This window comes from Mus caroli, unplaced genomic scaffold (genome assembly GCF_978045245.1).
Source record: "Mus caroli unplaced genomic scaffold, Mus_caroli_1 scaffold_19, whole genome shotgun sequence".
Taxonomy (NCBI): Eukaryota; Metazoa; Chordata; class Mammalia; order Rodentia; family Muridae; genus Mus; species Mus caroli.
Window position 1 is genome coordinate 11,945,618 of NW_028227274.1, and position 19,103 is coordinate 11,964,720.

Here is a 19,103-nt window from a genome sequence, read left to right on the forward strand (position 1 = left end):
AAACACATCTTAACCTCAGAACACATTGCTGCAGATTTTTAAATATTCCTGTCTTACTGATGAGGACAAAGACTTCTTTCATAGGTAGTAATGTTGCACCAGGTTATATACAACTCTTGCTACAACTCAACTTCAGACATGTTTCAATCATATCTTTGGACTCTTACTTCTTTAACTAAAACAGTATTATATTGATTCTTGCCATCCCTATTAATTTGATGGAGTATGTTCTTGAGTTAATGTGTTATTTGTCCATAAGCTCTATTTTTGTTTAAAAAGCTGGGGAGAAGTAGAAGAAACTGTAACATTGGTAAAATTGTAATTTCTTTGCAAACCTGGACAATTTAGCAAGACTGTTTAAATTTCTAAAGACAGAGCTAGGGATGGATGTGTCTCCCGGATGTAATGTGAAAGATTCAAAAGTCTACTATCAAAAAAAAAAAAGTTCACTTTTTTGTTTTGTTTTACAAGATAGGACTTCTCTGTGTAGCCGTGGCTGTCTTAAAATTCACTCCGTAGAACAGGCTAGCCTCAACTCAGAGATCCGTTGAAACGCATATATATAATCTTTCCTATCCTTCAGGCCACACAAGCAGGACTTTTTGGAGACAGCCAAAGGTGCTCAGACGTCGGGGGAGAGGGGACCAAAGTCTGGAACTCCAGGACTTCCGGAGGCGGTTGGGCGCCCAAGGGAATTCAGGAACAACCGCTTCCGGGCGTGCATTAGCACGTGGCGGCCCCGTGGACTCCTGTCCTAGGCAGCTTCTGAGGCCTGGCGGAATCCTCGGAGGCCTGCGTGATGGCTTCTCGGTATGACAGAGCAATCACCGTCTTCTCCCCAGATGGACACCTTTTCCAAGTGGAGTATGCCCAGGAAGCAGTGAAGAAAGGCTCCACCGCGGTAAGCTGCACCGGGGCAGCCGGCAGTCGCTGTTCCAGCCCTGGCTCCCAGAGCAAGGGCCCTGGAGTGGGGACTATTTCCTTTACTAGGGACGCAACCTCAGGTTGGCAGTGGAGGTACAGAGTTCAGCCTGTTTTCTTCCTGCAACTGCCTTTGTTTAAGGACAGCTATAGACTCTGTAAAAAATATGCTGTATGTTTGTAGTAACTGACAAAACACAGAACATTCTACGTCAGAGCTTATGGCCACTTCCGTGGGAATCCACTGACCCAAGGTAAAGTTAGTAGTTCTTCCATAATCCAAGCCGTTATTTAACAATGATAAAGGTTAAAACCTTCCAGCGCACCCCCATCACATCCCTAATCCCAGAACAAATCACGTACTAACTTCCTGTTAGTGAGAGGAACAGTTAGAAATGCTAATCCAAATGGCTTCATTAAAAGTAATTGTCTCAAATTTTAACCTCAGCGTTTAGCTGTGTTGCAAAGGACCACGCTCCCCCATCCCCATCCTCACTTTTGTACTGTTCTGTGTGTGCCCACATGTGTGGGTGTTCAAGTAATACTGGAAATTTCATGAGATTCTACCCTGTTTTAGACTTATGAATTCACATTACCTAAAAACCTTTAAATACTCAGGACAGCTGTTACACTGCTGCCAAATTTTAACTGCATTCAATAATCATCATAATTTATGAAAAATGTAAAGGACAAAAGTGCCCCAGTGAAAGATCTAGCACCCCCAGGCTTCTGAGCCCTAGTCTATGAATACAGAATATGATTTTTTAAAAAAAAAATCTCTCAAATTTCATGAGTATGCTTGTGTGTGTTTTGGAAATTGAGACAGTAGCTATGAGAATACACAGAACATCTCTCAATCTACAAGTATCTACTTCCACTTCTGTATCAACTTGATAATAGAAAGAAGTTAATTCATTTTTATTATAAATCTAATAAATGTATTAGATTTATAGTAAAAATAGATTTTATTATAAATCTATCAAATGTAAAATGGCAAAAGTAATTACAAAAAGATAATTTTAAAAGTATTTTTCTGTTTAATTGGGCCCACTAGTTAAGCTTTGTTGGAATTGGTAGTTTAAAGAAAGCCTGGTGTTGTTTAAACCAAAAGGGTACCATTTTGATAAAAACAAAAAGTTATATAGTCCCCAGCATGGTGTGTAGCATATGGTTAGGAAATAATGCCCAAGTTTTAGAGCCTAAAATAAAGGGAGTAATGGGAGAAGATGGGGGTGCAATAAGAAACCACATCGGCTCATTTCAAGTGTTTTAAGAATGTTATAGAACTGATTGATAGTTCCTTTGTAATGAGCTGTAAAGGGTAAGGATATAAAACTACCTATACTGGGCATTTTTAAGGATACACTGGAAGGATGAGACTCTTACCTCAGGATTCTGAAATTGCAATTTGCATCTTTTTATGGAGTTATTGATTGTGTTTCCTTGAGGGTACTATGACCTTTTGCATAGAATAAAGTTATGCTGCTAAATATTGTGTCTATAAACAGTAGATATGATGAATTACAAGGAAGCATGCTTGGTGAGTTTTGACCACTATGTAGACATGACATTACTTAGTAATGTAATATAAAAATTATATGGGCCGTAATTAGAGAGCCCAGGATATGCTTCCTGCTTGATAATTAGCTAGGAGCACAAACTGGAGCCGGAAGGCTCCTTTCTTTTTGGTTCAGTTTCTTTTTCTATAAAGACAAAATATGTTTGAATGACATTTTGGAAAAGTACTGCAATCTTAGGAGAGCATGTGAATCACAGCATTATCATAACCGATAAAATTTATTCTCATTCCTCGACTTACCCTTCCCCTGACCCCAGATTTTTACGGGGCTATATTTTAACTTGTTGGATCTCAGTTCTGCAGTGTAGCCTTCAGAGTGTTCCTTAGTCACCATCCACCTCTTTAATTAAGACGTGGATTCTTGGTTTTCCTCTGTCAATGTTCATAGAAGAAGGGAAAACATCTGCTTTCTTCTCTATTCTTTTTTCAAGTCAAGGTTTCCCTGTGTAACTGTGGCTGTCCTAGAAGTCAATCTGTAGACCAGGCTGGCCTCAAATTCAGAGATCCGTCTCTGCCTTTTGAGTGCTGGGGACTAAATGTGTATGCTACCACTCATATTTTATTTTTCTTCAATGTTGATTTGTGTCTTTTATTTCTTTGTGCTAGCTATCAAACCCAGGGCAGTGTGCATGCTACGTATGTGCTCTACTCTTGACAGATACTCCAGCCCTTACTTATCCTTTGTGTATCTCTCTTCTTAGGCTGAGAAATAGCTCAGTGAGTAAAAGGTTTGCTGTGCAAGCATGAGACCTGGACTTCAGTCTCCAGAACCTATGTTTAGATAATCACATAATGGTGGTACATGTTTGTACCACATGGGGAAACAGAAGGATTTGCAAGGCTCTGTCTAGCCAGCCTAGTCTAATCAAACAGAAGTTATGGGTATTTGTAAGCTACCCTGTGAGTGCTGGGAACCAACACAGGTCCTCTGCAAGAGCAACAGAAAGTGTTTTTAACTAGTGAGTCACCTCTTCATCCTATAGTTTCTTTATTCCTTGTATTTATTTGAAAGATCTGTTTATTTCTGTGTATGACTATGTGCACTGTCATATGTTTATGTGCCCTGTGTATGTTGATACCCTCAGAGGCCAGGAGAGGGTGTAAGATCCTCCTTATCTGGAATTGCAGCAGTAATGAGCTACCAGATGTAGGTGCTGGGAACCAAACCTGAGTTCTCTATGAGAGCAGTAATGGCTCTTGACTGCTTAGCCATAGCAGTAGTATTCTTTTTAATAGTAAAATAAACATCAAAATAGCTCCTGATTCATAAAATTGATGTGTGTTTAAAGAAGTAATATAAGTTAAGATGTAATTCACATAAACTAACTATTAATTCTGTTATTATTTGATTCTTCTTTTTTGATTCAGTTTGTCTCTGTTTCTTCCAGCATGTTGATTTTTTAAGTCCTTTCAAAAAGACTTACGTATGCTAACCTGGGTGGTAGGGTTTCACTGTGAAAGTGGTAGATTGTATCCTACTTTTTAAAGAACTGTCTAGAAAGCAATTTAAAGGAATAAGAGAAAAGTCCTAGATGGAAATGGTGGTATGTGACTGTAAACCCAACACTCTGGAAGACTGTGAGTTCCAGGCCAGCATGGGCTATGTACAGAGTCCCTCCCTATATTACAAAATTAAAAGTCCATACAAGACCTAAATGAGTATAATGCTAGAGATGGTATGGGATGTTGCAGAAATTGCAGTTATAAGAGAACCCCCCCTTAGAAAGCATGTTTAAGGAATCATTGGAAAGATGGAAGATAGCCAGGTGAGGAGGTGGAAAGCAGAGGAAAGAAGAGTATTTTAAACAAAGGAAATATCATATGGTAAGGCAAGACAACTACATTGTAGAGTGGAAAACCATTCAGAACAGCCAAGAAAACAATAGGAAGGGTTAAACCTTGTGGGAAGCGGTTACCGCTGTGCCTGCGTGGCCTAATTGGTAGACAAGCAGTGTGCGCATGTGCAAGAGTGTGTTTGCGCCAAGTCACTGCCCATCCTGGGGCGTGCTGAGAGAGCAGCCAATCAGGTGTGGACACGCCGCACTGAGGTGTATATAAGCAGCGCTGTTTTGGGGCTCTGGGTCTTCCTCTTCATGCTGAAGCTAGCGTAATAAAGAATTGCTGCAGAAGGATCCGGTTGTTCGCGTGTGTGTTCTTGCTGGCGAGACAATAGCGCGCGAGAGAACCTAGAAATCTAAAGGACCCTGAAAGGATTTGGTGCGACTGTTGTCCCTTTTTAGGTTCTCGACATTTTCTTCTCAAAACAGACTCTATGTATCCACTCCACTGTGGTCATGGGACTCAGTCCAGCAAGTCCATCACCAGAGATACTGGTGACTCTTCTCTGGAGGAGTTTATGAGATGTAATCCAGAGATGGAAGTCAGGGTTTGCTTCCATCAAGATGACTCAGCCTGTCTGCTCCAGAACAAAGGACAGATGTTACGCGCAGGGCAAATGTTCTTGGATCATTTTGTCCAGAGTCTTGCTGCTGTCTTTGTTTGCTTAGTGAGAAAGTGTTCTATAGATACAAAGTAAGAAGCAAAGAATGGTGGCTGAGATAACTTCTCCCTCCATTTCTTCCTTTCTTCCTCCCTCTCTTCTTTTTCTTCTTCCTGTCCCCTCTCCTTCCTGCATCCTTTCCAAAGATTTCTTCAGCTATTCTGTGAACACTGGATTTGATGAGATTCTAACTAGGATTGGAGAGACCAGTTACCCCACCCCCCATCCCATGGTAATAGTATAGATAAAAGCTGTTGCTAGGGTTGGAACAAGAATGCTAACAAAGCAGATTCCAGAGAAATGTTGTCATGGTTATCTTTTGGGTGTTGGCCAGGAAGGAGGAAGAATCTAAGATGGTGCCTCCATCTCTGAGCTCAACTGCAGTTTTATTTGTGAATGTGAAACATGTGAGACCATAGCCGACTTGGTGAGATTGAGGAGGTGTTCCTGAAGTGACCTCTACTCCTCACCTTGAATGCCTGCCCATGTTGTGTCATGGCCCTTCAGATGAGTGATGTTGATGGTTTACATCTAATGAATGAAACAGAAGTGATGGAATGCCACTCCAGAGACTGAGTGGCAATGAGATGGCTTCTTTTTCTTCTCATCTTTGCTTGCCTGTGTGTGCTTGCTTTCTGTTGCTCACTCTAGTGGAGCCCATTTGCCATGTTGTGAGTGACCCTACACAGAGGTCTGTGTTGCAAAAGAGTTCAGAGGAGCAGCTGTTCAAAATACAATACAGATTATGGTGGCACTTGAGTAAGAAGATTGTGAGTTCAAGGCCAGCCTAGACCACTTAGCAAGGCTTTGAGTCAAATCAAGAAACAAACAAATCTCGCATACAACAATATACATGTTTAAAGCTCACAAGACTGATTTTGGCTGGAGAGTATATTAATTTAATTCATTAATTTAATTAATGTTATTAATTACTAAAATAATAAAATAAAGTAAGTAATTGGGTTGTTTAATTATATATTAATTTGTATGTCTAAGTGTGCATGTGGGTGCAGTGCCTGTGGAGGCCAGCAGAGGGTTTTGGATCCCCAGTTGTAAGCCACTCTGTGTGGTTTCTAAAAAAGAAATTACAGTTTCCTGCAAAAGCAATAGGCTCTTTAAACTTTTTTTAAAGGTTAGTAAACCAGCTTACTAACCTCTTTTCAATTTTTTAAAAGAAGTATATTTTATGTATATGAATATACTGTCCTCTTCAGACACACCAGAAGAGAGCATCAGATCCTATTACAGATGGTTGTGAGCCAACATATGGTTGCTGGGAATTGAACTCAGGGATCTCTGGAGTAGCACTCAGCGCTTTTGTCCATTGGGTCATCACTCCAGCCCTCACTAGCTGCTATTTAAAACTATAAAATTACATGTCTTTATTTGTTTATTTACTTTGTGTGTGTGTGCATACACTCACTTGCATGTGCATGTTCCCAGCACCCACCATAATTTAAAAATAATTTGTTTATTTTTAAGTGTATGGGTTTTTGCTTGCATATATGTCTGTGTACCACACATGGTCAGTGCTTTCAGAAGCCAAAAGATGGCATCGAAACACTTAGGACTGGGGTTACAGGCAGTCGTGTGGGTGCTGGTAACTGACATGCACACACCACCACCACTCCCAGCCTCTGCAAGAGCAATAGGTACTCTTAACCATGGCACTGAGCTGTCGGACCAGCCTCACCCACTGTATTTTAAAGCATGAGACAGAGACAGACTCAAAAATTTGCAAGCAGCAGCAGACTGAGAGATCTAGAATATTCACGTAGCACGTGACCTGAGCAGCAGCATGATGGCATCTTAAAAAGACTCAGTATGAGGTTATAGAAGTGGCACCGGCACTTGAACACGTACTGTCTTTCCAGAGGATCCAAGTTCATTTCCCAGCATTTATACTTAACAGCTCACAACCTCCTTGCAACTCCAGGTAATGGAAATGCTTTGAGAACTACACGGGGTTTAGCAAGACGTAAAACAAATAAAAACAGTGTCTATACGGGTCACAGACTCCAAGCAGCACACCAGACATCAGGAAGAACTGCCCAGACCCAGGGACCAACATTTGCGTTCTGACTCATGAAGAGTAGATCAATCAGTATTATAGTGACCCAGCTTCACAAAAGCATCCTTAGGAAAAAATACCATTAGAAACCAGCTTCCTGAAGGAATGCCAAGAGATTTAACCAGCATCTGTCTTTTGAGACCTCACACTGATAATGGAATAGACTACTCAGAGGCAAGAACAGCCTTCACTACTTGACCCTAAAGGACCACCAGATGTGTGACTAGCACATATGATCCCCACTGTGGGACAAGCATCTACAACTAGACCATCCAGGAATGTTATCAGTATCTGGATCCTAGGAATAAATGCTAAAAGAGTTGAGGTTTCAACTACCAACTAAGCAGTATTTGTTTGAGTGAGTACTAGGGACTGAGCCTGGTGTTTGGAACAGAAGCCTGGTAGAGAAAGACGGCCCCTCAAATGCACTACAGTCTAGTCCCTCTTGAATGTAACGGACATTTCCACTAAAAGAAGAGCAGTGTTTAATAAAAACATTCTGGGCATAAGAGATGGCCCAGTGGTTAAGAGTGCTGGCTTCTCTTCCAGAGGACCCTGGTTTGAATCCCAGTACTCACACAGTGAATCAACCATGAATAATTCTAGGTCCAGGGAATTTGATCCCTTCTCTGGCCTTCATGGGTATCAGGGATGCATATGGTGCCTAGACACACATTGTAGGCAAACCCCAGACACATAAAACAAAAACAAAAAAATACTTTAAAAATTCCAAACAATGATTTACCATCTAACTCAAAAAAAAAAAAAAACCCAAAAAAAACATGCAATACCAAAGCATAATGTCTCTTTCAGAAATTATCAGTCTCAGTAATGTACTCAAATAAGAGTAAACAACGTGCCATCCTTGACAAAAAAAATTTTTTGAAAGAATGATTATAAGTACATTTTAAGAAACCAGAGAGTGAGCTGGAGAGATGGCTCAGTAGTTAAGAGCACTGACTGCTCTTCCGAAGGTCCTGAGTTAAAATCCCAGCAAAATAGTTATCTGTAACGAGATCAGATGCCATCTTCTGGTGTGTCTGTGTACTTCCATATAATAAATAAATAAATAAATAAATAAATAAATCTTTTTTTAGAAAAAGTATACAAACTCCTGAATGAGTTTAACACACACACACACACAACTAGAGAGAATAAGGAAGTAAAAATAGGATATGAAAGTAAAATTCAATAAAGAGAAATAGTGAAAAGAAATGCAAATTAAGGTAGTGCAAGAGACATAGTCGAGAAGTCTATTACGATCCATAAAGCCCTCACCAATAGGACAGATCAAGGCAGGACAAAACATCTGGGCATAAAGGTAATGTAGAACAATTTGAGTGTTCAGACAATGACAAAGATAAAGAGAAGGTATGTATAAAACATTGTAGATTAATTAGGGATTCTGTTGCTATGAAGGGACACCATGACCATGGCAGCTCTTACAAAGGACATTTAATTGGGGCTGGGTTGCAGCTTCAGAGGTTTAGTCCGTTATTGTCATGGTTGGATACATGGCAATTCATGGGCAGACCTGGTGCTGGAGAAGGAGCTAAGAGTTCTATCTCTGGATCAGCAAGCAGGAGAGAATGAGCATGCGCCACTGGTGTTGGTTTGAACTCCTGAAACCTCAAAGCTCACCCTGAGTAACACACTTTTCCAAGGCTACACCAATCCCATGAGGTCACACGTCCTCTGCCTTTCAGGAGAGGCTTTTTTTTTTTTTTTTTTTGGTTTTTCTAGATAGGGTTTCTCTGTATAGCCCTGGCTGTCCTGGAACTCACTTTGTAGACCAGGCTGGCCTTGAACTCAGAAATCTGCCTGTCTCTGCCTCCCAAGTGCTGGGATCAAAGGCGTGTGCCACCATGCCCGGCTGTCCTCGGCCTTTCAAACAATCCCGCTTTCTATGAGCCTTTGGGAGCCATTTTCATTCAAACCACCTCATTCCATTCTCTGACCCCATTTGCTTGTAGCCAAATCATAATATAAAATGCATTCAGTCCTATCACAGTCTTAACAATGTTTAAAAATCTCAAGTTCAAAGTCTCTGATACTCATGGCAATCTGGAAAATCAAAATGAAAAAACAGATCATATACTTGCAACAAGCAAAATGGCACAAGTTATATATTACCATTCCAAAGGGGAGGATAGGGAGCCATAGTGAGGAAACACTGGACCAAGCAAGACTGAAAGCCATCTCCATGCCTGATATCAACGTGCTCTTCAGATCTCCAACCCCTGTCAGCTATGTTTGACTGCAACACACCTCTTTCTCTTGGGTTGGTTCCACACACAATTACCAGCTTTCACGGGCAGCTATCCCGTAGCTCCGGCATTTCCAGCATCTTGGGGCCTCCAAGGCAATCTAGGGTTTAACTTTACAGCTTTGTACAAAGGCCTTTCACAGCCTCACACAGTGGCCTCTGAGCCTCCATGTGGAGACACCCCTACCATAGTCTTGGCCTCAGCAGCTTTCCTTAGTCACAGATGGAGAGTCCATAGTCCCTTTTCTCTATCCTTGACTCTGAAGCCAAAACAAGTAGCCAAAGGTGCCAGGTTCTGGTGCTTGCTGGGGCTAGAACATGGCCCCTTTCATTCAATTACATATAAAACATCAGCTTTCTGTTTTCAGTTGTTTCCTTCAACTAGAATTTGCTCTGTAAATCAGGCTGGTTTTGAAGTCTGAAATCCACCTGCCTCTGCCTTCCAAGTGCTGGGATTGAAGGTGTGTGCTTTTCTTTAATTAGAAAAGTTAGAAGTTTATGTGGGTGCCCTGTAGTCACCCCTCCCTTTATTCTAGGTGCTCCTTTCCTCCTCACACTGTACATTCTGTATTTTCCCTTGCTCAGCTTGCTCCTTTTCATTATAGAGCCGCATAAATGTGGCCATTAATAACCAAGCAGCACAGCTGATACTAAGTTGTCTGAAAGTTGCCTCTGCCAATGCTGTTAGTTCAAAACTCTCCAATTTAGCCTCGGGCTATTTGTTTGGACAAGGGGAGAAAGCAGCCACATTCTTTGCCAGAATACCACAAGAATGATCTCTATGTCATATATCAAAATTCTTCTCTTCTGACACCTCGTGAACTGGGCCCCACAGTTCAAATCACCCTCAGCACCACTGTCTCCCATGCTCACACCAGTATAGCCCACTAAGCCCCACTTAAAATATTTAGTCTAGTCTAAAGTCCAAAAATGTTCTATAGTTCTCCAGGCAAAATCATGACCAGGCCTATCACAGCAATACCCCAGTTGCTGGTAGCAACTTCTGACTTAGTGTTTCTGGGACTGGGAAGGGACACCATGATCATGGCAACTTTTTTTTTTTAAATGCCACCCAAAGTTTATTGAGGTAGAGAGAAAGAGTCCACAAGTATCTTGTGACTAGACACGTGCAGAACTACCTGCCCCATAGTAACTATTACTCGCTGCCAAGGAGGTGACCGCATTTGCTAACGTTCACCATTTTCAAGAGACCCGAGATGTGGGAAGGGGGAAGTTTCGTTGTGGTGAAGGCATGGTCCCCTCTAGTTGCCTAGCAGTGCCTGCCGCCGAGGGCCGCGTGGTACCCTACTGGTAGCGGAAAGCACACACACGAGTTTAGGGCCTAAGGCGATCCCAGAGTTCCGAGAGAGCCAGGCTGTCTAGGGAAGAAAAGTGGGATTTCTGGCACGAGGAATCCGGGGGTCGGTCTAGAGGTTGGGGAAACGGACATCTGAAGGAAAAATGTCCTCCAACGGTAACAGGAACAAGGATGCAGGCCCTCCCACCCCATGGCAGGACTGCCACCAGCTCGGGTGGGGAGAAAGGCGAAGGGCCGAGGATGGGGGGAGGGCGAGGGGCCGTTTCCTGGCAGCCAGGGCTCCCGGCGCAGCGGTCTCTTCATGGCAACTCTTACAGAGGAAACTCTTTAATTGTGGCTGGCTTATAGTTAGTAAGCATGGTGTCATGCAGGCAGACATGTGGCTGGAGAAGAAGCTGAGAGTTCTCTATCCAGATTGGCAGACAACAAGAAGGGATAGAGAGCTGCTGCGCCTGGCTTGAGCTTCTGAAACCTCACAACCCACCCCCAGTGGCACGTTTCCTCCAACAGGGCCACACCAATCCAACAAGGCCAAATGTCCCAATCCTTTTGCTACTCCCTATGAGCCTATGAGGGCCATTTTCAATCAAAACACCACACTATGGGACACTAAATAGGTCAGACAATCTCCTCTCATCATAGTATAGTCAAACTATTAAATATACAAAAAGAAAAAAGGATATTTGGCAACTATAAGAAAGAAACACCAAGTCACACACAAAAGCAAGCTATAATAATAACATCAGATTTCAACAGAAACTTTAAAAGCTGTGAGTTCTTAGAATTTCAAGTTCTGAAAGAAAGCAGTTATTCAACCCAGACTACAATACACAGTAAAGTTGTTGGTCATAAATGAAGGAGAAAGAAACAATAATAATATATAAAAGGCTAATGAAATTTAAGACCACTACACTAGCTCTAAAGGAATTCTTGAAGGAATCTTTCCAACTTAAAACAGAAATACATTTATGAGGCCAAAGGGAAGACTAAACCGCATGATAATAAAACATAAGCAAACGAGGAATAAGAAAACACACAAAACATCGAAAACTACCACTCTGGAATGAGCAGCAGATTTCAGTAAGTCAGGATTAGTGGTCTAAATTTCTCAGCTCAAAGGCACAAACTATAAGATGGAATTACAAAACAGGATCTAATCAAATGTAATAGTAAATACTTAACTCCCAGCTCTCAGAAAACAAGGCAAGAGGATCTCTGTGAGTTCTGTCATTTAGCAAAAAGTTAAAATCACAAACTCTATTTGATGCACCTCATCATCAAAAATGTACACAACCTCTCACTGAAAAAAAATGGACACCATTGCATACACTAGCAAGATTTTGCTGAAAGGACCCTGATATAGCTGTCTCTTGTGAGGCTATGCCGGGGCCTGGCAAACACAGAAGTGAATGCTCACAGTCAGCTATTGGATGGATCACCGGGCCCCCAATGGAGAAGTTAGAGAAAGTACCCAAGGAGCTAAAGGAGTCTGTAACCCTATAGGTGGAACAACAATATGAACTGACCAGTACCCCCCGGAGCACGTGTTTCTAGTTGCATATGTATCAAAACATGGCCTAGTCGGCCATCACTGGGAAGAGAGGCCCCTTGGTCTTGCCTCAGTATGGGGGAACACCAGGGCCAAGAAGTGGGAGTGGGTGGGTAGGGGAGTGTGGGGGGGGAGGGTCTGGGAGACTTTTGGGATAGCATTTGAAATGTAAATGAAGAAAATACCTAATACATTTCTTTTTTAAAAATGGAAAAAGGTATTCCAAGGAAATGAAAACAGAAAACTTGTGATTAATATCTGACAAAATAGATTTTAAAAAACTTTTAAAGGTGATTTAGGAAACAATCACCCAGAGAATATTACAGTTTTAAACATATATGAACAAAACACAAATGCCCTTGATTTCATAAAACAAATGCTACCAATGTAAGGCACACGTTAACTACAACAAAGTAACTGTGGTTCATTTTAGCTACCTAGCCTCACCAATGTACCATCCTGATGAAAACTGAACAGAAGCAGCAGTTAAGTGACAACAGAGCTTACAGAGAGCTCACAGACATCCAGTGACTATTCCATCTGAGCACTGTAGACTCCATACACTTCTCATTAGTCCATGGAAATGGATCATACAATAGGAGGCAAAGTCAGCCTTAAAACACTGGGAGGTCATGATCAATTGTGAATGTTATTTGACCATAATGAAAAAAGCATAAGTAATAGTAGAAGCTTGAGTATATACAGACTTATTAAGATTAAACAACATAATGAATGTGTTATAGAAGAAATCAAAAAGGAAATTAAATTCTTAGAAGCACGTGAAAATGAAAACAGTATACCATGGCATAGGAGAAACAGTGAATAATGTTAAGAGTTTATAGCTACAAATGTCTATATTGAAGAGTCAGATCTAAAATAAATAACTTAATGATGGATCTTAGAGCCTCGGAAGAAACTCAAAATCAGTAGAGAGGAAGAAAGAATTAAGATCAGAGCAGAAATTAATGAACTATTTTTTTTAAAGGCAGACAATAAGTGAAATAAAGAGTTGGATCTTTGAAAAGGCAAACCCTTAGCCAAACTAACTGAAAGAAAGAGAGAGGTCTGGGATGTAACTCAATTGGTAAAGTGCCTGCCCAGCATTGATGACTGCCCGAGTTTGATCCCCAGAACCACAAGAACCAGGCGTGGCAGTTTTCTCTTGTAGTTCCAGCTGTTGGGAGGATGTAAGGACCAGGAAGGTAAGATCATCCTCAACTTTACTAGTGATTCTGAGAGCCAACGTGGATAACATGAGACCTTGCTGTGGGTTTTGGTTTGGTTTTCAGTGAAGAAACAAGATGTATTATTTACTTTTCTATTGCTCTATAAAATACTATGACCGATTTCCAGAGTGGTTGTACAAGCTTGCAATCCCACCAACAATGGAGGAGTGTTCCTCTTTCTCCACATCCTCGCCAGCATCTGCTGTCACCTGAATTTTTGATCTTAGCCATTCTGACTGGTGTGAGGTGGAATCTCAGGGTTGTTTTGATTTGCATTTCCCTGATGATTAAGGATGTTGAACATTTTTTTCAGGTGCTTCTCTGCCATTCGGTGAGAATTCTTTGTTCAGTTCTGAGCCCCATTTTTTAATGGGGTTATTTGATTTTCTGGAGTCCACCTTCTTGAGTTCTTTATATATATTGGATATTAGTCCCTTATCTGATTTAGGATAGGTAAAGATCCTTTCCCAATCTGTTGGTGGTCTTTTTGTCTTATTGATGGTGTCTTTTGCCTTGCAGAAGCTTTGCAGTTTCATGAGGTCCCACTTGTCAATTCCCGATCTTACAGCACAAGCCATTGCTGTTCTATTCAAGAAATTTTCCCCTGTGCCCATATCTTCAAGGCTTTTCCCCACTTTCTCCTCTATAAGTTTCAGTGTCTCTGGTTTTATGTGAACTTCCTTGATCCACTTAGATTTGACCTTAGTACAAGGAGATAGGAATGGATCAATTCGCATTCTTCTACATGATAACAACCAGCTTGTACAACCACTCTGGAAATCAGTCTGGCGGTTCCTCAGAAAATTGGACATAGTACTACCGGAGGATCCAGCAATACCTCTCCTGGGCATATATCCAGAAGATGTCCCAACCGGTAAGAAGGACACATGCTCCACTATGTTCATAGCAGCCTTATTTATAATAGCCAGAAGCTGGAAAGAACCCAGATGCCCCTCAACAGAGTAATGGATATAGAAAATATGGTACATTTACACAATGGAGTACTACTCAGCTATTAAAAAGAATGAATTTATGAAATTCCTAGCCAAATGGATTGACCTGGAGGGCATCATCTTGAGTGAGGTAACACAATCACAAAGGAACTCACACAATATGTATTCACTGATAAGTGGATATTAGCCCAAAACTTAGGATACCCAAGATATAAGATACAATTTGATAAACGCATGAAACTCAAGAAGAATGAAGACCAAAGTGTGGACACTGTGCCCCTTCTTAGAATTGGGAACAAAACACCGATGGAAGGAGTTACAGAGACAAAGTTTGGAGCTGTGATGAAAGGATGGACCATCTAGAGATTGCCATATCCAGGGATCCATCCCATAATCAGCTTCCAAAAGCTGACACCATTGCATACACTAGCAAGATTTTGCTGAAAGGACCCAGATATAGCTGTCTCTTGTGAGACTATGCCGGGGCCTAGCAAACACAGAAGTGGATGCTCACTGTCAGCTATTGGATGGATCACAGGGCTCCCAATGGAGAAGCTAGAGAAAGTACCCAAGGAGCTAAAGGGATCTGCAACCCTATAGTTGGAACAACATGATGAACTAACCAGTACCCCAGAGCTCTTGTCTCTAGCTGCATATGTATGGAAAGATGGCCTAGTCGGCCATCACTGGAAAGAGAGGCCCATTGGACTTGCAAACTTTATATGCCCCAGTACAGGGGAACGCCAGGGCCAAAAGAATGGGAATGGGTGGGTAGGGAAGTGGGGGGGGTATGGGGGACTTTTGGGATAGCATTGGAAATGTAATTGAGGAAAATACGTAATAAAAAAAATAAAAAATAAAATAAAATAAAATACTATGACCAAAGCAACTTATGGAAGAAAGTATTTATTTTAGCTTACAGTTCCAGAAAAATAAAAACCCATCACAATAAGGAGGCATAACAACAGTTGACAGGCATGGTAGCAGGAAACGAAGTACTTATCGTCAAACCATTTGCATGAAGCATAGAGAATGAACCAGAGCGGGGCCAGGCTATAAGCTCTCAAAGCCCTCCTCTAGTAAGGGTGCACCTTGTAAACCTCCCCAAATAGTGTGACCACAGAGCCCCAGAGCTGAAATACCCAAGCCTTGGAGAACATTCCTCATTCAACTCACAGAAGAGGATAAGCCATAAAGAATGTGTTCAGTGTACATTAAATACTTGTATTCAAATGTCTAAATTCATAAAGTTGAAAATAAAAAGCCTTGCCAGTGATATTCAGAAAACCATTATAATTACTAGAGACTCAGTATTCCATTAGATTAGAAAATCTTAAATGTTATTGTATATGATTTACCAAAATTAAGCCATGATGATAATATGACCAGATCTGTAATACAACAAGATTGAAACAGTAATAAAAATTCCCCTAACTAAAAAGGTTCAGGCCTAGGTTGATATCACTGCTGACTTCTAGACCATTAAAGACAAACTAACATCACTGTTTCTCAAACTATTCAATAAATTCGAAAGGAAAGAAATGCTTCCAAACTCTATTTACAAAGCCAGGATTACTCTGATACTAAAGAAGAGAAGAGATCTCACAAAGGAAATTACAGGCCATTCTTTCTAATGAAGATAGATACAAAATTTCTTCATAAAATACTTACAAACTCAATTCAAGAACACATCAGAAATTTTCTTCATCATGGTCCTATTGACTTAGATTCTGGGATGGTTCACATAAACAAAGCAACAAATGTAATACAGAAAATAAATGGACTCTCATACAAATATTAACCAGGAGTGACTTTGCTTAGCTTCTGAGATAGGTGATTTCGGGCCAATTCATTGTGAACCATGTAAGCTACAATAATAACCAGCCTGTTAAGACATTCTCACCGATGCCATAGTGGCACAAACTTCATGGGAGTAACCAACCACATTCTGACTGTGTTTACTGCCTGCTTCAAAGGATGAAACCTATACTTGGCCCTGTTATCTGGGTCAAGAACCTATAGCTAGTTAGGTCTTGGGTTCTATGGGAGAACCTATTGTTATTATTTTGTTAAATGGACATATTAGAAAAACAACTCATAATGGCCTATTGTTTTACCCATAGATTACTGCATCTTCCAATCCCAAAATGAGAAACTTCTTTTGGTAGTATAAGAGGTTAATACAGATATCCACAACTAGCTAAATATGTACACTGTGGAATGCTACATACCCTCTTCCCAAGGCCCAGAAGTTGTTGTGGAAGAGGTGGAAAAAAGATGGTAAGAGCCAGAGGTGGTTGATAAGTTCAAGTAAACAGACATACCTGGCATTTTATGTGGATGCTGTCTCCATTCTCATACAACAAGGTTCTTACGGAGAGAACCCAGCCCCAGCCTTCTATCCTACCTTGTCAGGATTGGTTCTGCCACTAAAAGGAGTCTGCTCGGATTACCAGCATCCTCCTTCCTTCACCCTAAAGTATCTGTATTTTTAGATTGTTTTCATGCACCACGGATTGCATTTCCTTTGCAATTTTTAAATTTTAAAGGTTCTCTTTGTCTTGCTTGTCCTGAGGCTGAGGACTAGGCATCTAGTCAGTCAGCAGCTGCACGTCTTATCTCCTAGATGGAGCCTTTTCCATTTTATTGTTTAAGAGAAACCCTTTAACTCTGACGCCTGCTAGAATAATTAGCCAGTTTTGACTTTACTTTTTAAAAAATGTCTTTATAGGTTGGAATTCGAGGAACTAATATAGTTGTGCTTGGGGTAGAAAAAAAGTCAGTGGCCAAGCTTCAAGATGAAAGGACTGTGAGGAAAATCTGCGCTCTCGATGACCATGTCTGCATGGCTTTTGCAGGTGTGTACAGACTTTCAGTGGTACCTATGATCCTTAAACATAGGTGAGGGGTAACTCAGTTACCATGTTGCTATAGTTTTGCTTCATTTACTTCCTAAATACAAAGTGTCATCTATTTTTAAAAGGCCACAGCTCTATAAACTGGGGATTTTAAGATAATGATCTTTGATAGTAAAACATAAATGTTAAACATGGATTTCTCTTACATGTAATTTATAGAACTTATTATTCATATAATTTATAGAATTTTAAAAGATTTTATTTACTTTTATTTGTATTATATGTATACATGTGTGAGTTTCTGCATGTAAGTGCAGATACCTGCAGAGGCCAGAAAAGGGTGTCAGATACCCTTCATTGGCGGTGGTAGCTGTGTGATGTGGATGCAGGTAACTGAACTTGGCATTGTGCAAGAGGAGTCTGACTTAACTGATGAGTCATCTCTTCAACCCAAGTATGACAGGGGTGAGAGGAGAAAGAGAAGGGGAGAGAGAAGAAAGGAAAGAGGGAGAGAGGGAAGAAGGGAGGGATAGATCTGTGTGTGATGTGCTATGGATATGCTAAGTCTCAGCTTCCTAAACTGTGGGCTGTGACCAAACTAAATGTGAGATTGGGGGAAAATTAACAATAGTAAAAGACTTCAGAGAACATGACAACCAAAAATTGACAGACAGATATGAATCAAGAGCTGCCTTTGGAAATACTCACCTGAGTTGCATAGAGCATCTCTCCAGACTGGGCTGTGAACATGTGCATTTTGCACTGTGCATGCCACCAAACACACATTATCACCATTTACGCCTGAAGCACTTGAACATACATATATACATGTAAGAGCTGCAGTGTTTTTACTATATGCAAAGCTTTTAACTTTTGTGGTAGCATAATGGCTTCATTGTGGGAGACAAAGACAATATTTTCTACCATAATTTCTTCAAAATATATCAAATTGATGTACTTTTGAACTCTATGTGTTAGAATGTTTGACTTTAAAGGTTCTCTGAAATGTTGACTTGAGTTTCATAAAAAAAAATTCAATAAATTTGATTTAGTATGTGTGTTGGTTTAGATAAGAATGACCTTAACAGGCTTGTATATTTGACTGCTTGGTCATCTGGGAATGGCACTACTTGAGGATTAGAAGGTGTGTCCCTGTTGGAGGAAGTGTGTCACTAGGGGATGGCCTTTGGGGTTTCAGATGCGCAAGCCAGGCCCAGTGTTCTACTCTTCCTGCTGCCTGTGGATCTAGGTTTAGAACTCTGAGCTACTTTTCCGCACCATGTCTGCCTGCATGCTGCCATCCCGGTCATGATGACAAGCAAATAAGCCTCAGAAGCTGGAGCAAGCTCCCAATGTAAATACTTTTTAAAAGAGTTTCTGTGGCCATTGGGTTTGCATTGATTGTGTTTTATCATTCTTTAAATATGTGCAATATCTGATTATAGATTAAATGTCTATTTCCCTAAGCCTGGTAGTATTGAGCATATTTTCTTGTGCATATTTGTCTTTTTACATTGATTAAGACATGTCACTGTATTCTGCATGGCTTGACACCTTAACCTGCCCAAAGATAGCAAGGGTATGAAGAAAGGACAGACAGACTTACAGACACATGTACAGAATAGCTGGGGTCAGGTGGGTTTTGTGATGGGGCCTCACTGACTGACACAGCAGCTTGGACCCTCAGCACATCCATTACGTACAGCACATGGGGAGGAGCTTGGTGGTCTTGGGAGGAGGCATCTGCAGGGGAATAGTCTCAAGCTGTGAATATCTGGAGGAAGTGCAGTTGTTAGTCCTGCACTCACTGGCCAATTGTTCCTAAACACTCCCACTTGAGTTCACTGTCAACATTTGTACTT

The 19,103-nt window shown here is 40.9% G+C and overlaps 1 protein-coding gene across 1 annotated transcript in view; it reads left to right on the forward strand.

Moving 5' to 3' along the window:
• The first annotated feature begins 715 nt into the window (after positions 1 to 715).
• Psma8 (proteasome 20S subunit alpha 8) overlaps positions 716 to 19,103 on the forward strand; it is a 57,326-nt gene continuing 38,938 nt past the window's right edge. Inside the window, exons 1-2 of the mRNA XM_021150704.1 lie at positions 716 to 901; positions 17,115 to 17,241. Coding sequence (XP_021006363.1) covers positions 800 to 901; positions 17,115 to 17,241 — 229 coding nt within the window. The 5' untranslated portion in view covers positions 716 to 799. The remainder of the gene's footprint in view (positions 902 to 17,114; positions 17,242 to 19,103) is intronic.